General features: G+C 43.9%; 1 protein-coding gene across 2 annotated transcripts in view; it reads right to left on the bottom strand.

The window, feature by feature from the left end:
* LOC137504083 (alcohol dehydrogenase 1-like) overlaps positions 1-24,363 on the bottom strand; it is an 86,005-nt gene that overhangs the window by 17,611 nt on the left and 44,031 nt on the right. For both annotated transcript variants that reach the window (XM_068232057.1, XM_068232065.1), the window contains exons 7-8: positions 13,124-13,259; positions 6,157-6,295 (exon numbers count right to left, since the gene is read on the bottom strand). In XM_068232057.1, the coding sequence (XP_068088158.1) occupies positions 6,157-6,295; positions 13,124-13,259 (275 nt within the window). The remainder of the gene's footprint in view (positions 1-6,156; positions 6,296-13,123; positions 13,260-24,363) is intronic.

The following is a 24,363-nucleotide window of genomic DNA, read 5'->3' as shown; positions in this document are numbered from 1 at the left end:
TATCGCTTTACCCATCACCTATCGCACCCATGGGGCACGTCGGTAAATGACGGGAGCGACCCAGACTTAGCGGCGGTACGCTATGCATCTTGCGTCAGGCGAATGGCGAATTAAAGAAAAAAATAATAATAAATAAATAAATAAATAAATTAAAATAAATAAATAAATAAATAAAATGTGGCCATCACGCTGGCACGGCGGATTGAACTACCGGGCGCACTGGAGGTATATTGCCGCAGTGAACACGAAAGTTTGGCTGTTTCCACTGGCTTTTACATTAGCCTTCCATGGAGCTCTAAGGTTGGGGGAGCTGTAGGCCCCAATAGAAGTAGAGGGGGGGGGGTACAGCGGGAGGATATCTCGCTGTCTCTTTTATATGGCCTGAGAGAGGCTCTCGAGGCAGCGCTCTGCGTGTGGGCGGGCATTCGTCCTTGAGAGGGCAAGGACGAATGCTGTGGCGGGTCCTTGACAATGCCGTATCTTTGAACATCGAGAAAGTATTCCCCACCGAGCTGGCATAACCAATTAATGCGCCAAATGAGGATCCCATAATGGAATATATATGATAATGATAATGGATAATGGTGATAATGCAATAATGTATAATGTGATAATGTAAGCCGAAGGCTGGTGGCCGGCACGGGAGGGCATTGTCAAGGGACCTGCAGAGCGCTCAAGCGCCCCGCCATCTGTTAATAGAAATATGTTTGTGATTGTAATATGTTTTTGTTTCCCCCCCTTTTTATTTCAGTGTTTCTTGTCACAGCTCATTTAATGTTTAAAGTCAATACTGTAATAAAGCTGTGGCCTTATAACTCCAATTGGGTGTCATAGCTTCTGTTACGGTAATTAATAAGGTCGGCTCAAATAGGGCCCTACCCTGGTCATGTGGCTGTGATGTATGGAGAAGACTCACAGCTCTGGAGCCAGTACATATGACACTGCTTCCTGCACTACTCTGCATGGCAGGAGGAAGTGGCATAGATGGTTTGAGTGTGTGGGTGGGGTGGGGGGAGGGGAGTATTTTTCTCTATTGCCTCACTTGAGGGGGAGGGGTCTATGAACTCAGGGAGCTCCATGCTATATATATTTAGGAGGGGCTCCACCCATCCTAGTTATACCCCTTCCAGAAACCCCAGGGTGATGTCTTCACTGGACGTTTGAGTTTCTTTGTGAGCATAATGATGAATGGGAATTTGATCACCAGCAAGGCACAGTGCATGATTGCATTGCTAATGTTAGGATGGAGGGATATGTATTTTTTTAATCTTTTATTTTTATCTTAGTACACTAATTGTAAAGGCATATAATGTTGAGCCTGGAGAGAAACATTAAAGAGTACTCATGTAATTAGTGGATGCTGCTTGAGTTTACCAATACAGTGCTGCCCATAATTATTCATACCCCTGGCAAATTTTGAAAAAAAATACTTTTATTCAACCAGGAAGTCATTTTTTGATGGGAAATGACATAGGTGTCTCCCAAAAGATAATAAGACGATGTACAAGAAGCATTATTGTGGGGAAGAAAAAAAACACATTTCTCAGCATTTATTTACATTTAAGCAAAAAGCGTCCAGTCCAAAATTATTCATACCTTCACAAACTGTCACAGGCCTCAATTCACTAAGATCATGCTGGAGATAATAAGGCAAGAGAAAACTTACCTCCACACAGTAAGGGCTGGTTCAGACGGACGTTTGGAGGCGTTGCGTTCGTTGGCGTTGCGGCGGCAATGCGTTCGGGCTTTCAGCAGCGTTTGCATTGCGTTCGGATGCGGTTGCGTTTTTTCTTCCCGTAGGGGAACATTACCCGTCGCGGTTAACCGCCCCTGGAAGCTACATGTAGCTTCCAGGGGCTCCTTGAACGCCAGGGAAAATCGGGACCCGAACGCCGCGTTCGTGTAAACGCGCGTAAAAGCTTGGTACAAACGCTCACATTCACTTGAATGGGAACGTTTAACGCCAAGCTCCGAACGCTGGCGGTAAACGCTGCACAAACGTCGGTCTGAACCAGCCCTAAGAAAGTTATCTTATCTCTTCATTCCTTACGTTACCTCTTCTGTAGTTAATTTACCTCCTCTGTAGTTAAGTTACCTCCTCTGTAGTTATTTTCACACGCAGTTAATGAACAGCCTGTCTTTAACTCTGGAGTTATTTTAAGGATTAAAGAGTTAACTCAAAGACAGAAAAGTTAACTTTAGGTTTGCCTGAGGTAAAATGTTTCCTGAATACTACATGCCTTATCACCATGGTAACAACTCTAGAAGAGTTATTAAAGACAGGAGATAAGCTTAGTGAATTGAGGCCAGGGAACCTAATCACAGTAAACGACCCCATGAGCAATTCGTGAGGATTCTTAACAACAACATCAGGCAAGCTGCAGAGAAACTTGGCCTTTTGCACCAGTGGACATTTCAGCATGACAATGGCCTCAATTCACTAAGCTCATGCTGGAGATAATAAGGCAAGAGAAAACTTACCTCCACACAGTGAGAGAGTTATCTTATCTCTTCATTCCTTAAGTTACCTCCTCTGTAGTTAATTTACCTCCTCTGTAGTTAAGTTACCTCCTCTGTAGTGATTTTCACACGCAGTTAATTAACAGCCTGTCTTTAACTCTAGAGTTATTTTAAGGATTGGAGAGTTAACTTAGAGACAGAAGAGTTAACTTTAGGTTTGCCTGAGGTAAAATGTTTCCTGAATACTACATACCTTATCACCATGGTAACAACTCTAGAAGAGTTATTAAAGACAGGAGATAAGCTTAGTGAATTGAGGCCATTGACCCAAAATACAGAGCAAAAGTGGTGAAGAAATGGTTAGCAGAAAACAACATTAATGTTTTGGAGTGGCCCAGCCAGAGTACTGACTTGAATCCAAGTGAGAATCTGTGCAGGGAGCTAAAGATCAAGGTGATAGCAAGAAGACCCTCCAGCCTGAAAGATTTGGAGTTCATTGCTAAAGATGAATGGGCAAAAATACCTGTGGAGACGTCTGATTATATGGTGATCTGCAGAATCACCAATAATACAGACACTGTACCAGATTATTAGGTGATCTGCAGAATCACCAATAATGCCAGTATAGCTAACACAGACTGTGTGAGTAGTGATTGGTGCAACCGTAACTCAATAGTTTAGCGAGACCTCACCAGAGGGGCTGATACTGAAGAGATAGAATCTCCCGAGGAGCGGGTGATTCAGACTGTACTGCAGCCTAGTGATCACCTGAGGAGCAGGTGATTTAAACAATACTGCAACTAACGATCACCTGAGGAGCAGGTGATTAAGACTGTACTGCAGGCTATTCTATACTAAGAATCCCTCACCAGAGGCTAGGCCCACTGGTGAGGGCAGAGTGGTCAGACAGGTTAAGTTCAGCAACAGAGAGGTAAGAATCAGGACAGAATTGTGAGGCTAAAGGATAACAGGTAAACAGGCTGTGGTTCCGCAACAAGTCAGATAGGCAGAAGTACAGTAACGTCAAGCAGGAAGCAAGGTCAGAGGTATAGCCAGAATCATACACATATAATCAATAATAAACAGAATTCCTAGTCTTGGTGTGAAGTCCTTGGTTTCAACACCTGGGTCTAGTCTAAGGTCTGAGCGCTAACACAAGAAGTATTCACGACAGCAGACAGCGCCTGAATGAAGCCCGGAGGTCTAAGAAGCAGAGGAGACCCCACTGGCAAGCCCCCTGCAGTCAGCCAATCCGGGGCACCGCGAGACTCCTCTGACGTCAGCCGACGAGCCTCCTCCCGGCATAAAGGCCCTGTCTGCCGGGAGGAGGCTTGTCGGCTGACGTCAGAGGAGTCTCGCGGTGCCGATTGGCTGACTGCAGGGGGCGTGCCAGTGGGGGCAGGGACACGACGGCAGCTGCGGCGGCGGTGTGGTTCGCCGCAGCTGCCGCTCGTAATGTTACAGCTGGTCTGCAATTATAGGAAGCGTTTGATTGCTGTAATAGCCAATAAAAGGCATTTCTATTGATTATTGAAAAGGGTATGAATAATTTTGGACTGGACTCTTTTTGCTCAAATGTCAATAAAAAGCTGAGAAATGTTTTTTTTTTTCCACAATAATGCCTCATGTACATCGTCTTATTATCTTTTGGAAGACACCTATGTCATTTCCCTCAAAAAATGACTTCCTGGTTGAATAAAAGCAACTTTGTCACAATTTGGCAGGTATATGAATAATTATGGGCAGCACTGTATGTAGGTCCATTTCAAGGCATGGGCCAACAAAGTCTGTTCCTGGACCTAGGGATCATGCTTAGTGTAAGGGATAGCGGAGACAACGCCGCCATGCGGGGCAGCATGGCGGCGGTCTCCGCTTCCCAGCCGGCGGACTCCGTCGCTCATGCGGAGTGGCCGGCACAGGCTGGCAGGGACACCGCCGCTACGACTGGCAACACGGCGGCGGGTCTCACATGGCGGCAAGCGGACTTCAGTCCGCGGGTGGACGCGGACCCGAGGCCTGGCTTCTTCATTACACAGAGGCAGAGGGTCACACGCTCGCGCGCAAGGAGGCAGGACTTTTACCTCCTACGTAGGAGGCTCAGCTGACTCCTCAGTCAGCTGACCTCAGGAGGTGTCCTGATTGGTTGGGACTCTGGGCAGCGCTGGGCAGCTCTCTGGCTACATATAGGGCTTGTGTGTCAGTAGCAGGTTGTCTGCTGTTGTGAATACATTGCTGTGTAAGCGCTCAGACCTTAGCTCAGTGCCCTGGTGTTGATACTAAGGATTTCACACCTTAGTTAGGATTGTACTTTGATATTGTATCTGTGTTTTGACTTCGGCTATCCTTGACTACTCTCTCTCTCTACGCTATTGTACTTTTGCCTATCTGATTCTTGTTGCCGACCTCTGCCTGATTACCGATTATTCTTCTGCCTTCCGCTCCTGTACCGCTGCCGTCATCTCTGTTGCTGAACCCTTGCCTGTCTAACCTTTCTCCCTTCAATGGAACGTCTCCCACTGGAGGGTTATCTCTGAGGCTTGCCTCTCCGAGATGCCTGCCCCAAGCAGATGATTACTGCTAGGGGTCGAGATTCCTCACTCTGCCTGGTTAGAGGATCTCACTCACGGGGTTCCCATTCAGAGGTAACCACACCTCTGAGGAATTGCTGTGTGGTGGATATTTCCACACTTCCGTGATATATTACTGTCTTTATTGTGTTCTTTTGCTGGGTGTCCAGAGGTTAGCAATATATCTGATTATCGGTGATACTGCAGATCATCAATAATCGGGTATATATCTGCATTCTTGGTGATACTGCAGATCGCCAATAATCAGATTCTCTCTGCGTGCTGACACCAATCGTTACACTTAGTTTTTTTTTTCTGAGGGGTGACCTTAAAGGGCCCAGAAGACAACTTGGGTTGGGGGGGGACTGGGGGGGGGGCACATTTGGCATAATGCTGCTTTAGGGAAAGGGATGGGGAAGTCTGTTGGGGGGGCACCAAGTTAATTTTGCCTAGGGTCTCCATTGTAAGAAGAACCAGAATTGGTTCCTGCTAAAGATAATTTCAAAGTAATAGCAGCACTTGTTATGTTTCCCTTGTTTATTTGCCCAGGTTTTTTATGTAGACATATGGGCCCATACGCAATTCACGTTTTCTCCCGAGTTTTCTCCTAGGAGATCATTTTTAAACTTATTTTTAAAATAACTTTTCAGCACTTTGCAATTGAAAAATGACGAGGTACAATCAACATTATTTTGGGCATTTTCTCACTTGCTTGTGGTTTAAAAAGCATTTAATTACAAGATGTGAAAATATCACCCAGGAGAAAACTGAGGAGAAAAAGTCAATTGCTAACGGGCCCTGGTTGGAGTTCCCTTGGATTTGAACTTTTATATGTGGATAGGCAAAGGTAGTGCCTATTTTTTCCACTTATGTATGGTAAGTTTTAATGAAATGCAGTAATAGATGGATGATGTAACTTCCTAATAAATGTGGTCTGATTTATGAGACTTTGCAGCCCTATGCAGATAGTGTCAGTCAGGTGCAGCTTGGTTTTAGATGTGCTGACATTTCTTATTACTGTGTACAAAACTGTAAGTTCAATTTTCCTGAGGTAAAACACTAGTAGACTAAACTCTGAACAAGTAGACAAAACAAACTCATTTTTTTGTTTCTAGCAATGGGCACATACCTTTCCCCTTTACGTAGAAGATCAAATCCTTTGTTTATGTCATCAATATGCAATTTGTGGGTAATCAAACCATCAACTTTGAACTTTTCTGATATCAAATCTAAAACCAGTTGAGGAACTCTGTCCTTGCTTTTATAACCTAAGATAAATGGAAAATGGAATGCAAAAACAGACATGTAAGTATTTCAGAAAACAGTAGACCTTGTGGTGTGTCCCCACCCAGTATGCAGTAGTTAGAACCTACCAAAGTGGAGCAGTGAACTGGCAACAAAGTAATGGACACCCAGTGATGGCGAACCTTTCAGAGGCCGAGTGCCCAAACTGCGACCCAAAATCGACTTATTTATCACTGAGTGCCAATGGGGGGGTTTGCGCCGATGAATGGGCGTGGTCATGACATTGTATGGGCGGAGCTAACATAATGATGTAACAGCGAGGCATAAGAAAGCAGTGTTTCCGTCATGATGTGGTGAAACGAGGATTCGCATCATGGCTGTGCAGAAACTGTGTGATGCTATTTATTAGTATACCGTAACCCCAAAGCAGCAAATATAGCCAACTATGACCATCAAATAATAAATGCAGCAACAGTTACCCCAGACACCAGAAAATAAACGCAATGTGGGCAGCATTTCACCAGAAAATAACGCAATGTGAGCAACATGTCAGCAGAAAATAACGCAATGTGGGCAACATGTCAGCAGAAAATGACGCAATGTGGACAACATGTCAGCAGAAAATAACGCAATGTGGGCAACATGTCAGCAGAAAATAACGCAATGTGGACAACATGTCAGCAGAAAATAAAGCAATGTGGGCACCATGTCAGAAGAAAATAACGCAATGTGGGCAACATACCAGCAGAAAATAACGCAATGTGGGCAACATGTCAGCAGAAAATAACGCAATGTGGGAAAACACCTGAAAAAAAAAGAATTTTCTCACCTGACAGAAGTCTCATCTCCCGGCGGTGGCATGCAGCTCCACGATTACCTTTCCTCAGCCAGCCGAAAGTCCAGCGCTGACAGGACGTGCTGACGTCTGACCAGGCGCCCCTGTGAGCAGAGCGGGGAGGGGATGGGGCAGGGCTTCGGCTCTTCCCTCGGCAGGCATCGGCTCCTCTCGTTCGCTAAAGAGAATCGGCTCTTCGCGAACGACCCATCACTGCATGTGGAGTTCTCGGCGGCAGGGGTTGTGGGATTAGTGATGGTAGCGGATACCGCACGTGTGCCCACAGAGACGGCTCCATGTGCCGCCTCGGGCACGCGTGCCATAAGTTCGCCATCACTGGTATAGGGGATGCTAGGCTAGCCTTGCTAGTCTGAAAACATGTTTTCCTACTTTTTATATCACACACAGTTATCAAATTTGCTTTTGTGCATAAGTATTATTATTCATTTAGAAATTACAAGTTTGCAAAGTACAATTTTTTTGCTCTGAGAGCTGCCATTGCATTTTATTCTTAACTGGTTTATTCATATTATGATGTACCCAGAAATGCTATCTGAGTATCTGTCTGTGTTCTGGAGTGTCTGCACATTCAGAGAAATGTTTACATTCCTCACTTGATACAATTAAGAAAACACAAAATAATGTTATCTAAAGTTCGGATTTGTCCAACTTTCCCTGCAGAGAGCTTGTAAGTCCTGTGTTTAAGTAGTTGAATGCTGTTCTAGTAAAAAAAAAATGGTGGTAGTATATAATATATTGTAAATAATCTTTTAGAGCAAAAAAGAAATGCTGGGTTTCATAGCACTTTAAAAATGTTAGCAAGGGATCTTATGATTAATTATTCTGTGACATCTTCTGCAGTACTATACAGCAGTGTTCTCAAACCCTGTCCTCAAGGCCCACTAATGATCCCTCACACCCAGGCCACCGCTACTTCAGCCGGCTGCCATTGGGACGGAGGCTCCGGGCCATCTCCACAAAGACCACGAGACACAGGAACTCTTTCTTCCCCTCAGCGGTCAGCCTCCTAAATTCCCTCCACATACTACCAACAATGCAAACCCCGATGAGCTGCGGGCGGTCTGTGCCATGGCGGAGCAGTCAACCGCACCAACCAGCCCACTAGACTAACTGTCAGACATCGCAGTGTCACACTGGGGACTGTGATATTTAGGGATGTATAGGGCAATGCAATATAAAGTATAGTGCAATGCAATGTATAGCGGTATGCAATGTAATGTAACTCACGCTAACTGATGCCTCTACGGCTCGCTGCTATCTATGTCTCTATCTATGTCTTCTTTTCTGAGCTAGTTGTATTGTGCCAAAAACAATTCCAGGCATGACCCAGTCATGCTTGGCGAAATAAAGTTTTCTGATTCTGATTCTGGTTCTATACTGGGACTCCTACCTATGGCTAGCTAACTACTGGGACACTTACCTATGCCTACCTACCTATACTGGGACTCCTACCTATGCCTAGCTAACTACTGGGGCACCTACCTATGCCTATCTACCTATACTGGGACACCTACCTATGACTATCTACCTATACTGGGACACCTACCTATGCCTGCTTACCTACCTATACTGGGACTCCTACCTATGCCTAGCTAACTACTGGGGCACCTACCTATGCCTATCTACCTATACTGGGACTCCTACCTATGCCTACCTACCTATACTGGGACTCCTACCTAGGCCTAGCTAACTACTGGGGCACCTACCTATGCATATATACCTATACTGGGACACCTACCTATGACTAGCTAACTACTGAGGCACCTACCTATCCCTATCTACCTATACTGGGACACCTACCTATGCCTACCTACCTATACTGGGACTGTTACCTATCCCTAGCTAACTACTGGGGCACCTACCTATGCCTACCTAACTACTGGGGCATCTACTTACCTATACGGGACACCTATCTATGCCTACCTACCTATAGTGGGGAACCTACCTATGCCTAAGGTCGTTGCTCCATTGTGGACAGACCAAATTTGATCAGCTGGACACTCAGTCACTGTTGTTCTGTCATTTAGCTACCTCAGCTCGACCATATGGGCTTGAAAACCACCATGGCCTGCACTCTCGCCATGGTGCGCACCAGTCCAACACGGCCGTCACTACACAAACAGATGTTTGCGGTGCGTTACACAGTGAGTTTGGTGTGTCAGTGTGAAGCAGTGCTCTAATTACACTCCCTGATTGATGTATACACATGCAAGATGTTTTAAAGCACTTTAGGCCTGCAATTTAGCATTCAGTGTGATTTCTGCCCTTAAAACGCTGCTTTGCGTCCAATCCAGATTTTTCCCCGGGACTTTGGGCATGTATCCCACTCCACCATGCCCCTCTCCAGGTGTTAGACCCCTTGAAACATCTTTTCCATCACTTTTGTGGCCAGCATACTTTTTTCTATTTTTCAAAGATCGCCTCCCCATTGAAGTCTATTGCGGTTCGCGAAAGTTTGCGCGAACCAAACTTTTGCGGTATGTTCGCGAACCTAAAATCGGAGGTTCGGGCCATCTCTACTCAGTAGTCTGAAAACTGCAAATATTAGAGAATGATGCAATGTTATAAAGAAAACCTATATAACTAAAAATTAAAAATATGAGAATATTTTCTTTGCTACTAATGTTCTAGTAATTATCCGTACTACACAACCAATTCAGTATATCATTTTATTTTTTTTGCTTCACTGTAAGTTAAGGCAGCGATGAAGTAAAGTTGACAAATATTGTCAAAATAAGGTTTGAATTCCCTGGTTAATAGAAGGCAGAACTAATGTTATAGTAGTGGATTACAACACCAATACCAATACCAATACATTGGTGTACCAATACAGGTTACATTTATGCATTCAAGAAAATTCCTACAAGAAAGTGCGTTATACTAAGTAAGCCTAAAAACAGAGCTATTCAGGCAAAGTTTTAAACATAGATTAATAACCTCTGTGAGTATTACAAAAAAAATGTGTATTGTACAAAGCAAAATACTGGGAACATATTGGATAGACAGTTTACAATATAGGGCTTTATTTTGTTCATGAGTGGTTATCTAACTATCTATCCCAGATTTTATGATAATTAGACGCTTTGCCTCTGTGTCAAACAATTAAAGGGAAGAGCACAAATTTCCCACAATCTTAATTTTGCATTGTAATTCACTATTATATGCAAAATAATAATGTGAAGTTTTGAGAAGAATTATAATTCATTTCATTTGTAACTATAATCAGGAACCTTAATTTTGTAATAAAATGTAATATGGGTAATTTTCATGTAGTTTTGCAACAATTTTAGCGGTATACATGCTATCATCACCAAAACTGCTGTTAAGGGTGGGATTTTTTTTAAAAAAGACCTTGTAGTTTTTGCAAAAAAAATACTATTTTAAAAATTTGAAGGAAAAATGTTTTTAAACTAAGCAAAATGTAATTTTTCCTTTGATTTTTAAAAATGTTTTTTTTTCCCCAAAACAATACAAGGTCTTTTAGTTTTTTGTTTTTTTTTAACTATTCCCCTTAATGTATGTAGTAAGTTTGGTGACAATAGCATGTATGAGGGTTTTGTTATTAACTGACAAAGTCACCATGACATTTAGCAAAATTACACTTAATTACACACAATTATGAATGGATTATGTGAAACCTATTTAATTTCCAATTCATAAATATGTATGGCCATAATTTTGCATAATCGTAATTATCAGTTTATGATTATCAATAGTAGATTTGTTTCTTGTGTGTCAGCTTGTCAGTGTTTGAGGCAAACCAATATTGGTTTTAAGATTGCCTTGCTGCAAAAAGAACTTCTGAAATGAATGTCTTGTTATCATTCTCAACATGTCTTAATAAGCATAATTTTGGGTCTAAGGTGACAACCTATTGTATTTTGAAAGAAAGCAATAATTTGTTTCTGAAAAACGTTCACTGGAGGGCATTCCCATAGCAGACGGAAAAAGGATAGTTTGTGGTAATTACATTTAGGGCAGATACATTTTTAATGAGATGAGTATTTGACGAGTTAACAAGGAGTTAATTAAGTTTGATGCAATTTACACACTTGCATCAGTCTATCTCATACAGAAACATACTTGACGTACTGCAGTCAAAGCATTCTCCTGTTTTTCTTCATCCAGGCTTACACCTGCATCAACGCTTTTAATCATGGATGGCTCAACTGTTTCCAGAGCTATGTAAAATACAATATCAGAATATGTTTTGCCAATCTGATATCTCGAGGGCCCCAATTGAATATTTTAAAGTATAAGTGGATTTGTAAATGTAAGTTTACATCCTGGGAAGTGAGCTGTTGGCCACATCCTAATTGTTAGACTATCTAAACAAGAGACAATGTGGACCCATCAAATGTAAAAATTGCTGAAAAAGGGTGAAATGTTACAATCAAGATCAGAGATATTTAGCTTGCATTTATAGAAATATTCATGTCAGATTTGTATCATACATTCTGTATTTCTCTATCTATATAACTTGGTTTTAATACACTGAAAATCTGTGGCCCCATGTATCCAAACCATGGAAGAGTTGTGAACAGGCGAGTTACTGTCTTTAACTACTAGCCGACTGTGTCACGCCGATGGGCGCGACCGCGGCGGTAGCCCCTGGACCGCCTAACGGCGATCGGCGTAAAGTTCTGGGGCGGGGATTTGCAGGAGATTGCACGCCGACGCGCACGCATCTCTGCTTAGATGGCGGAGCTCCGCTCCACCATCAGTCTCCCAGCGGCAATCGCCTCTAGGAGACTGTTAGGCGAAACCGCCGTCTAATAACACTGTACAGCGCTGCGATCTAAGGCAGTGCTGTACTGGGGACAGCCATGTCACTTGGCTGTCTCCTCTGGCAGCACAAAAGCGATCAGCTCTCACAGGCTGAAGCCTATGACAGCCAATCACTGTCATTGGGTAGCAGTGGGAGGGCGGGCATTAAAAAAAAATAGCAAAATGTATTTAAAAAATAAACAAAGAAATATGTATCAAAAAATAAATAAACATCCCAGCAGGGATCACAGCCCACCAACAGAAATCTCTGTTGGTGGGCAGAAAGGGGGGAATAATCGCTTGTGTGCTGAGTTGTATGGTCTTGCAGCGAGGCCTTCAAGTTGCAGTGGCCTATTTTGTAAAAAATGGCCTGGTCACTAGGGGGGTTTAAGCCCTGGTCCTTAAGTGGTTAATGTAGGACAGGAAGAACCACAGGGTGAAAGATTCATATTAAGAGAGTTTGAACCTGAGGGCCCGTATGCAATTCACTTTTTCTCCGGAGTTAATTTTCATTTTCTCTTTCAAATAACTTTTCAGCATTTAACAATTGAAAAATTACCCAAAATTTGGAGAAAATGTACTATTAAAATTATTTTAAGTATTTTCTTGCTTGCTGGAGGTTTAAAGGTCATTTTCTGACCAAGTGTGTGGATGGTGTAATGGTTAAGGGCTCTGCCTCTGACACAGGAGACCTGGGTTCGAACCTCGGCTTTGCCTGTTCAGTAAGCCATCACCTCTTCAGTAGGAGACCTTAGGCAAGTCTCCCTAACACTGCTACTGCCTATAGAGCGCGTCCTAGTGGCTGGAGCTCTGGCGCTTTGAGTTCGCCAGGAGAAAAGCGCGATCTAATTGTTATTTGTCTTTTCTTGTCTTGTCTATCGCCTAGTTGAAAACTCAGGAGAAAAATTGAATGGCATATTGGTCCAGAAATTCCAATGAATGTGAAAGAACAAAGACCATTTGTTGACTGAAGTGGAAGGTTGCTAAAGATATTTTCATATTGGGGCACTATGATGCTACTCTGGGGCGTCATAATGTTTTGTTATGACCTGAGGGAAAATTAATGCATACATACTTGTATTATTTCTTTTTATGCACCATGATATGTGACTTGTTTCTGTTCTTGTCATATTCCAACCAAAATTCAAAAGTGATATTTCAGAAAAAAATGTTTGTTTTGTTTAAAGCATAGTTGTCATGTAATGAAAGCACTTTAATTCCCACGTACCTCCAAATAGAGCCCCTTTTAAAGTACGTCCAGTAAGAAGAAGCATTGGATCAAGTGGCATAGTTGATGATGAAGGGGGTACTCCAATAACAACGGTAGTGCCAGAGCCATAATTGGAGGACAGAACTGCAGAAATCTAAAACAATGCCAAGAATATTAGACACTTGTCTATTGTATTTTATGTCATTCATAGATTATTATCATTAAGCAGCTCCTCAAAATAAAGGACTCACAGACACAATTACAAATAAAAGGATTCTCAGCAAAATTGTTAAAAGGATCTTTTTTTATATCAGAAAAATCATTTGTCTCTAGTGAGGTGGTGAAGAACTATGAGTTAATTGGTCATCTTTTGCATGAAATGTTTAGCCTGCCAAATATCTGCACAGTCAGTCATTTTTGACCAGATAGTTGCAGTTATTTCAGTAAAAAAAAAAAAAAAAAAAAAAAAAACATGGCCGGCAACCTTTCCTATTCTATCTCCTAGAAACTAGCAAACATGGACAGGTCAAGATATTCTGACTGTACTTTTATCAGCAGCACATTGATGAGTCATCATTATGGTCTTAAGCTTTTTACAAATGCTAGAAGGTTTTTGTCCAAGAAACTAATGTACTTGTTCTACCCCAATGCATCACCAAGAGAGCCAGAGTGCCAGATCATCTTGGTTAGCCTTCATACTTCTTACCCCTCCCACTCCTGTCTTTCTTCTTGTCCCTCCTCCCCACTTTATATCAAATGAATCCATTGCTAGGCTGCATGCTAGTGATTCATCTGTTCAGCAGTCAGCACTTGCCTGCAATCTGTTGCCTGAGGGATTGAGTCCCGATCCCTGCAAGCAACAGTAACTGTGCATGCGTGCACACCTTTAGGAGGTCTTCTCAACTGCTGCAGGGGCCTGACCTTTTTTACTACTTGTGGCTGTGTCAACATTGTAAGCTCTGTGTATGAAGAGTTTGGCCATTCCATAACCTTTAAAATTTACAAGGTAAGCAAGAACACTTCCATTCCACTGTAAGAGTGAACAGAGGCGCCAACAGGATAAAAAGTGCTAAAAAGCTTAAAATTCCTCAGGAGGCGGTGGTGGACTCGCCTCCCTGAAGTAGACAGGATACTGTAATGATCCGCTCAGCTGGATGCACTGGCAGACAGCTGTTTGACCATTCCTCTACAGACTAGAGGAATTTTATTATTATTATTATTATATAAATAAAAAATAATAATAATAATAAAATTCCTCTAGTCTGTGGGCTGCAGGTCTCTGCAAGAGAGACCTGTTTTTCCATTACAAGTTTCTGGTCTGTTCTGCTGCTGAGGAATTTGCATACACTCGTTATGCAAATCCTTTACTTGCCTCCTTTGATGACTGGCAGTGTAAAGAGCTATGTTTCCCAGAGTCCTTTGCTGGTCATAAGGATTTTGTCCTGTGTAACACGCCTGGAGTATCAGCCTTGCTCATTGTTTGAAGATTAGCTTAGAGTAATTCCTGGGACTGCACTAGGCAGGTTTCCCTAGTGCAGTTAGGATTGCTTATCTGTTTTGTTTGTCTGTTGCGATTGTCCTGTCCCAGCGGTGGTCAACAGGAAATCGTTCTGTGTGTCTGGGTGCTAACCTGAACAGCGGTTGTTACTGGTAGCCCCTTCTGATCTGTCTTCCTGGATCGCACTAGCCTCTTGCGTTAGTGCTGTGGATCCTTCTGTTCTGTCTGCCTGGATCGCACTCGCCTTGCGCTAGTGCTGTGGATCCTTCTGTTCTGTCTTCCTGGATCGCACTAGCCTCTTTCGCTAGTGCTGTGCATCCTATCTCTCGCTTGTTCATGTTTTCGTGTGTCTGTCCTGTCTGCTATGAACGCTTGCTGGAGGCTCGGTGAGGTAACCGTTAAGCAAGCGCTCGCGTCCTCTGTTTCATGTTTGTCTGTCGGTGGTTAGTTAGGCGTGCTTGTCTCTGTTGTGCTTATCACGCGGAGACCGCGCATAAATGCGTGCACTGTTGCGAATGAGTGCGGTGTTCGCGTTTAGCTAGCGTTTGTTATTTTCCGTATTTTCTCATTGTATGATTTGCTGTGCCTTTGCTACTCTCGTGCTCTGCCTTGCTGTAGCCTTGTGTCACCTCTGGCAATTGTCTCTCTCGCGATTGCGTTCCTACTTAGATCTGCTGCATATCTGCTGTTGTGTATGCACCGTCGCGGGTTGGCGACTAGTTTGGTGCACACATATACAATCTGTCTCTGTGCTCATTCTCTTCCGCAATCGCTTCTCTTGCGATTGCGTTCTCACTTGGTTTCTTCTGTTGTGTGTCTGCCGTCGCAGGTTGGCGGCTAGATTGGTGGACATACATACATTCCTCATCTGTGCTTATTCGGTCTTGTGTCACTGTTAGCAATCGCCATCTCCGGCGATTGCCTTCTTGCTTTGTCTTCCTGGTTGTGTGTTCATCGTCGCAGGGTGGCGACTAGTTTGGTGAACACACATACCCTCTGTCGCTTTGATCTCTCTCTTTCAGGGCTATCTTGCCCTGCGTTTCTTCCCTTCGTACAATGCCTGTCTGGCGTGTGTGGTAGGGCAGAGGAGCTGTTCCTCTGCACTCCACAGCTCCCCCTGTCGACAGGAATTTCCCTCTACAGGTGCATTGCACCTTTTGCTGGGTTCCCGCAAATTATACGCTTGTGGGGGATTTCCGCCGTGTCAGCGCACGTCTTGTGCGCTGAACACGGAGAGAATTCCACAATCGTTACAGATACTGTCAGTTTTTATAACAACAGGTTTATTTATATACTCCAAAACAAACAGTGTGAGAGGCGCTTATCGTGACCTTGAGACTATACTGTGTACTCCTATCTGTTTATTGCCTAAGGAAGCGGGAATATACCCGTGAAACGCGTTGTACTGTTTGTTTTGGAGCATATAAATAAACCTGTTGTTATAAAAACTGACGGTATCCTGTCTACTTTGGGGAGGTGAGTCCACCACCACCTCCTGAGGAATTTTAAGCTTTTTAGCACTTTTTATCCTGTTGGCGCCTCTGTTCATTCTTACATTATCAATATCCACCCCTGGTGGAGGGGTCGATCCCCATCTTTTTTCCTTATCTACAGAGAGCGACTTTTAATCCTGAGTGAGGACAGGTCTAATCTCCTCACCTGCCTGTACAGTGGTTACCTAGGTGGTAACCCACACTTGTGAGTATATATACTATATACTTTTCAATTCCAACCCATTGTTTTGCTTACTACACTATATTGGGCTCTCGGTGTCCCCCCCCCTTCTTTATCACTTCCATTCCACTGTATTTGAAAATGTCAATCAAGCATTTGAGAACATTTGGTTCTCAAATGTCAAAACCCAACTGAAGCGGGACTTAACTACAGAGAGGATATAGTTACAGTTTTGTAGTTGATTGTTCTAAAGAAAAATATTTTACAGTGTTTTTTTTAGGCTGAGATAAAGGCTTGGGTGTCCCTAAATGATCCTGATATTTGCAAGTCATACCACTAACAGCACAATGACAAGAAGAGATTGCACAACATCCTGGCTACTGTTGCTTTGCCAAAGATTGCTTTCCTTTGTTTTACATAGAAAGTAAACACAGCTGTGGAAAAATAATTACCATACCAACCTATCTGTCATTATTTAGAATCCAGATAATTTGTTTAGGTGCCAAACTACACATAGTATAATTGTTATTTTTGGACTTTAATGTGGTCTTAGACAGAAAATTATCCATTTTTTTAGTAATTATGTACAATCTAATTACTAATCAACATTGAATGGGGTAACATTCTGAAAGCAATGGATTATCTGCTTGTGTTTAAGTATTGCTTAACTTTCATGTCCAGTATTCAATGATTCCTGGTGAATCTGTAGAATGGTGGCTGGGATTTCCTTTACTTGGTAGCTTTTCACAATTTAAGTAGCTGCACGGTACCAAAAAGGAGTCCTTTGGACCTTTTACTAGTTTCTCAAACAGCCTGCACATATTTAAGGGAGCTGTGACATTCAAAACTAAAAAAAAACTGCCTAAAATTGTTAGAGCCCTAAATATATATGTAAACTTTTTTTTTCTTAAATAGATTCCTGTACAGTGGGATGTGAAAGTTTGGAGAGCCTTGTTAATCGTCATGACTTTCCTGTATAAATCGTTGGTTGTTACAATTAAAAAATGTCAGTTAAATATATCATATAGGAGACACACACAGTGATATTTGAGAAGTGAAATTAAGTTTATTGGATTTACAGAAAGTGTGCAATAATTGTTTAAACTAAATTAGGCAGGTGCATACATTTGGGCACTGTTGTCATTGTATTGATTCCAAAACCTTTAGAACTAATTATTGGAACTCAAATTGGCTTGGTAAGCTCAATGACCCCTGACCTACATACACAGGTGAATCCAATTATGAGAGAGTATTTAAGGGGAGTCAATTGTAAGTTTCCCTCCTCTTTTAATTTTCTCTGAAGAGCAAGTGGGGGTCTCAAAACAACTCTCAACTGACCTGAACACAAAGATTGTTCACCATCATGGTTTAGGGGAAGGATACCGAAAGTTGTCTCAGAGATTTCAGCTGTTTTCACAGTTAGGAACATACTGAGGAAATGGAAGGCCACAGGCTCAGTTCAAGTTAAAGCTCGAAGTGGCAGACCAAGAAAAATTTTGGATAGACAGAAGCAACCAATGGTGAGAACAGTCAGAGTCAACCTACAGACCAGCACAAAAGACCTACAACATCATCTTGCTGCAGATGGAGTCACTGTGCATTGTTCAACCATTCGGCACACTTTACACAAGGAGATGCTGTACGTGAGAGTGATGCAGAGGATGCCTTTTCTCCACCCATAGCACAAACAGAGCCGCTTTAGGTATGCTAAAGCACATTTGGACAAGCCAGCTTCATTTTGGAATAAGGTGCTGTGCACTGATGAAACCAAATTTGAGTTATTTGGGCATAACAAGGGGCGTTATGCATGAATGAAAAAGAACACAGCATTCCAAGAAAAACTGCCACTTACAGTAAAATATGGTGGTGGTTCCATCATGCTGTGGGGCTGTGCGGCCAGTGCAGGGACTGGGAATCTTGTCAAAGTTTAGGGACGCATGGATTCCACTTAGTATCAGCAGATTGTGGAGACCAATGTCCAGGAATCAGTGACAAAGCTGAAGCTGTGCCGGGTCTGGATCTTTCAACAAGACAACGACCCTAAACACTGCTCAAAATCCACTAAGGCATTCCTGCAGAGGAACAAGTACCACATTCTGGAATGGCCATCTCAGTCCCCAGACCTGAATATGATTGAAAGTCTGTGGTGTAAGTTAAAGAGAGCTCTCCATGCTCAGAAGCCATCAAACCTGAATGAACTAGAGATGTTTTGTAAAGAGGAATGGTCCAAAATACCTTCAACCAGAATCCAGACTCTCATTGGAACCTACAGGAAGCATTTAGAGGCTGTAATTTCTACAAAGAGAGGATCTACTAAATACTGATTTCATTTCTTTTTTGTGGTGCCCAAGGCCTAATTTTGTGTAAACAATTATTGCACACTTTCTGTAAATCCAATAAACTTCATTTCACTTTTTAAATATCACTGTGTGTCTCCTATATGATATATTTAACTGACATTTTTTATTGCAATAACCAACGATTTATACAGGAAAATCATGACGAATAACAAGGTTTTCCAAACGTTCGCATCCCACTGTATGTGCCTTAGTTATTATTATTATTTATTTATTTTTGTATGTTTCTAATCATCTATTCTCACTTTAGCTTTGCTTTAAAGTGACACTAAAGTGAAAAAAAAAAAAGGTATGATATAATGAATTGTATGTGTAGAATGGATAATTAATAGAACATTAGTAAAAAGAAAATGAACAAGTCTCTCTCTTTTTATTTTCAGTTATATATAGCTTTTTTTTTATAATCATTCTGTCATATTTACAACCCACACTCTGTATTTTAAATTATGAAAAAGAGCAGATCTAATGACCCTTTGAACTCCCCTGCAGTAAAACTTTATCTGAAGCTGTTTCTCACTGTTTCTTTAATGTATAAGTGCTTCAGAAAACAGGACTTTCACTGACCCAAGTTGGGTTGGAGAGCTCAGAGCAGCTCTTTTGCATAGATAACAACTAAAGTTTCTTAACTCTCCCTGTACTGGAAACAATACGAGACTCACACCTGTGCTACTAATGTTCTGTTTCTTAGCTGTACTACACATGCAACTTGTTATCTCATAAATTTATTTTCTCTTTAGATTCCCTTTAAATAAAATGGAACAACAACCAGCACCACCTCAGGCTCCCAAAACACCAGTTTTTATTGCAAAAAAATAAATAAATTCAAAAATGAAAAAATAGTCACCTGGCAGCAAATGAAGGTGCTATTTAGGATTAGTACTGTAAAATAAAATTGATTCTCATCAATCATTTTCACTTCAGGTGCACAATCAATAGACTGTAACAGCAACCAGCTCCACCCCAGGCCTCCAGAACTCCAAGTTTATTTGCAAAAAAAAAAATCTTGAGCACTTGGCAGCAAGCACAAGTCTTGGCACAGGCAGTGACAGCATCACATAATCACTTGAAATCCACATTAAGGCTTCTTTCACAGTAAGACGTTACAGGCGCACGTCAGTGCAGCCTGTAACGCACCCCACCGCACATCAATGAAAAATCAATGGGCTGTTCACAGTGCCCACGTTGCGTTACACAGTAACGCTGCACGTTCGTTTAAAGTGCAGCGTACTGTGCGGTCTAGCTGCTTAAGCTGCATTAGACTGTTTGCACATGCTCAGTATGTTTTTTTTTATATTTTAGGGGCGGAGAGGAGGCGGGGAGAGGCCGCTACGTAGCCAGGCACATGGCTACTTGACATTCACTTCACTTGGAGTGTTTACTTCTTGGAGCGGCCGTTGATTGGCTGGCGGGACCACGTGATGCGGAGAGCTCTGCGCACGTGGCCTCCGCAGCACCTCTGACAGAGCAGGCGCACCAAGAGCTGCTTGTAACACGGCTCTTGGTAGCGTCCTGCTCCAACACCACCAGGCGTTGCGTTATGTGCCCTATAACGTCCCCTAAACGCAACGTCCTGGTGGAAAAGAAGCCTTAAGTCAAACAAAGCTTCCTATTGTTAAAGAATATAAGTCCATTGCAACAGCTATCATCAGCACCTCAAACCCCCAAGAACTCCATATTTAAAGTCACAGCATTTTTTTTCCTTGTTAAAAGATGTTTTACACAGGAACACCACATGATGACGCTAAAGCCTGTTACATAACATTTCATTCAGGCCTAGTTTTCACTGCCAAACCAATATTTTTGAATGTTGCATGTTTATCTGAGCAAGTCTAAAAAAAAAGTCAAACAGAGGGGTAGAAAAGGGAAGTTTCTATAGACTCAATTTGTGAACTAAACAAACCTGTGAGAGAATGAAAAATGTTAAATGCAAAACCCTGTGGATAGGTTGACAACAAATCACTGAATTAAAAAGGGAGATGTCACCCTCTAGTGGTGAAAAAATAAACCACCACAGTATCCTTACTCAAGACAATCACTGAAACTAACATAACACGTAGTAATTGAAATCTAAAAGTAAATAGATGAAACAGTTGAAAATAAAATTAATGGTGTCCAGAGTCAGACTAAAATCAATAAATGAATGAATAAATAACTAAATAATCTTTAAGTCATTTAAGATGTCCAGCACTAGGAGTTGAAGTAATAAATGAACTAAGGTCAGAAACAAATTGAACAGAAAAAGGCACATAAAATATAATATAAATAAGTGAACTGGTATTGAAAAAACAATGAAAACAAATTCAAACATGCTTTACATATTCATTAAGCTTCTCTGGGAAGAATGTTCTTATGAGGAAAAATACAAAAAATGTATCCCTCATGACAGTATGGGGACATGCTCTTTGAGAGCAGGGATGCTCGGATGTGCCTCATCCACGAATTCGGAAATCCGCGTGGTTGAAAAAAAAAATCCGCATTCGGCCCCGCCGCATGCGGATTTGCGGTCGCGTCCACGCAACCACGCGGATTTTTTTCCGTGAATGGCGTAATCATGCGTGGATTCACGCCCGGAGGCGGATTTTCTTTTAACGTTAATAACAAAGCCCCCATACATGCTACAGTCCCCCAAATAGCATGGATTATCGAGGTGATAAGGGGCAACATAACTTCAACATAAAAAATTCCCCCAAAAAATTTTTTTCTAGAGAAAATGGATTTTAAAGTGAAATCAACACTTTAAATGGGGCTATTAATTGGTAATAAGTGGTTTTAAAAAGGGATATACGCGTTAAGCAGTCAAAGAGGTGAAGGCGAGTTCCAATGGCACTTGGCAGCGAAGGTACCGCTGGAGGAGGATGAGTGGCTGATGGCAAAAAGGCTCCAGAGAGGTTTTTGTAATTTTTTTTTTTGTTTTTTTTTTTGCAGCAATTAGCAATGACATCGCAGCAGAGTTGTCAGTGGACACGGGCAGTGTGAACGCAGAGCGCAGTGGTGGTAGGAGTCAGGAGAAGGACTATGCGGGCGGTCAGTTCAGCAGCACAGAAGGACCACGGCAACATACTGGTGGTAGTAGTAGCAGCACAGCGTCATAGTGCTGGCCAAAAAATTAAATGCACCCGGTGACCCGGGCAGTGTGAACGCAGAGTGTAGTAGCGACTGAGTCAGGAGGACAAAGCGGGCGGTCAGTTCAGCAGCAGCAGCACAGTAGTAGTAGCACAGCGTCATAGTGCTGGCCAAAAAATTGAATGCACCCGGTGACCCGGGCAGTGTGAACGCAGAGTGTAGTAGCGACTGAGTCAGGAGGACAAAGCGGCGGTCAGTTCAGCAGCAGCAGCACAGTAGTAGTAGCACAGCGTCATAGTGCTGGCCAAAAAAATTAAATGCACCCGGCGACCCGGGCAGTGTGAACGCAGAGTGTAGTAGCGACTGAGTCAGGAGGACAAAGCGGACGGTCAGTTCAGCAGCTCAGAAGGAGGACCATGGCAACTTACTGGTAGTAGTACTATAACACCAAAAAATTAACCAAGGTAGGCACTAGGCAGGTAGTAAATGTCTTTATAAAGGCAGGCATAGTTAACAACAGCACATGCAGCAGCCACTTCATGTCCCCCTATGTCCGACAATAGGGGCCAGGAACTCACCTTCCACCCAAGCCTGGTTGATTTTCAGGAAGGTGAGTTTGTCCACAGAGGAGTGGGAGAGCCGAGAGCGCTTCTCTGTGACCACGCCACCGGCCGCACTAAAGCATCTCTCTGAGAGAACACTGGAAGGAGGGCAGGATAGGAGTTCCAGGGCGTACTGGGAAAGCTCGCTCCAGATGTCCAGTCTCTTGACCCAGTACTCCAAGGGGTCCACGGGGCTGTCGGTGTCATTGAGCCCGCTGGATGACCCCATATAGTCAGACACCATGGTGGTCAGTCGTTGCTTGTGCTGGTTGGTGGTGGATGCTGTGGCGGGCACCTCTGTTCTGGGCTGCTGCACTGCATACAGGCTCTTGCTTAGGCTCTTCAGGTCTCCGGGGCGCCAGTTGCTGCTGCTGCTGCTGGTGGTTGTTGTTGTGCTGCTAGTGGCAATGGCAGGCACCTCTTGCTGGCTTGGCAGAGCAGTTACAGTGGGGGTGGAAGGCCGGGGGAATGCTTCCAGTAGTCTGCACACAAGGGCCTCCTTCAACTCCCTTGTGCGTTGCCCGGTGGTGGATGGCGTCATTAAGTCTCCCAGCTTCCCCTTCAGACGGGGATCAAGCATCAAGGTAATCCAGATGTCCTCCCTTGAACGCATCTGGATCACCCGGGGGTCCCTGCGAAGGCAGCGCAACATGTGCACAGCCATGGGAAACAAGTGGGCCCTGCCAGCAAGATCTTCCTCGTCCTCGCCATTGTCCAATAACGCATGCCTGTCCTCTTCCTGTGCCATGTCGTTGTCCTCCTCAAACTGCCATCCACGTACAACGCCTGCTGCACTCTGCTCCTCCTCCTCCTCCTCATTCAGGTTAGGGACCTCCAACTCTTCCACTACCTGCTGTGAGCCCTCCTCTGAGCTGGACTGTGCTGCCATCTGCTCCTGTTCTTCCAACTGCCTCAGGGCTTCATCCCCACGCTCAATTAAATTGTCCATTGCCTGCTCCAGTAGACAAACCAAGGGCACCCACTGGCACACAGAGGCCCGCTCCTCACTGACCATCTTGGTTGCCTCCAGGAAGGGACTCAGCACCAGGCATACTTGCTGCATCAGTGTCCACTGAGTGGCAGTAATCATGGGGACTTGCTGGTTGCTGGGGACACTTGGGTCTAGCATGTAGGCCCTAACAGCCAGGCTGTGCTGACACAGCCGTTCCAACATGGCCAGAGTCGAATTCCAGCGAACTGGCATGTCGATGATCAGCCGGTGTTGTGGCCTTCCATACTGCTGCTGTAAGGTGGACAAGAGTGCAGAGGCAGTGGCTGACAGGCGGAAAAAGCGTACCACCGCCCGGGCATCCTGCAGCAGCTCGCTCATCCCCTGGTAGGTGCGCAAGAAGCGCTGCACCACAAGATTGAGCACGTGGGTCAAGCAGGGGATGTGCTGGAGGTTTCCCTGCTGCACTGCTGCCACCAGGTTGGCCCCGTTATCTGCTGCCACATACCCCACTTCCAGGCCTCTGGGGGTCAGCCACCTCCGCTCCTGCTTCCTGAGGGCGGCCAGGACGTTGGTGGCCGTAAGCCTCTCTTTCCCCAGGGTCACCAATTTTAAAAGGGCTTGGCAGTGCCGAGGCTTGGCGCTGCTGCTGCCGAGGTGGGCTTGCTTTCCGGGTGCTGAGGGAGTGTCGTGACAGGACCCTTCTGCATCCCCCCTGATCCCGCGCTCTTGTCCTCCCTCCCTTCCATCAGTGTCACCCAGTGGGCCGTAAAGGACAGGTAGCGACCTGTCCCAAATCTGCTACTCCACGAGTCCATGGTCACGTGGACCCGCTTGCCCACAGAGTAGTCCAGGGAACGGGCCACGTTTTCCACCGCAAACTTGTGGAGTGCTGGGATTGCGCTCCTGCTGAAATAGTGGCGACTGGGGACTTGCCACTCGGGGATGCCAAATTGGAGCAGCGTCCGCATGGCGCTCCCCTCCTGCACCAGGGAGTAGGGAAGCAGCTGTGATGCCATGGCCCGGGCCAGCAAGCCATTTAGTTTGCGGATCCGCCTGTGGCTTGGAGGCAGAGGCTTGGTCAGACCCTGAAAGGTGTCGCTCAGCAGGGTCTG

Source organism: Hyperolius riggenbachi, chromosome 1 (assembly GCF_040937935.1).
Source record: "Hyperolius riggenbachi isolate aHypRig1 chromosome 1, aHypRig1.pri, whole genome shotgun sequence".
Lineage (NCBI taxonomy): Eukaryota > Metazoa > Chordata > Amphibia > Anura > Hyperoliidae > Hyperolius > Hyperolius riggenbachi.
This window is presented reverse-complemented; position numbering and strand designations above follow the sequence as displayed.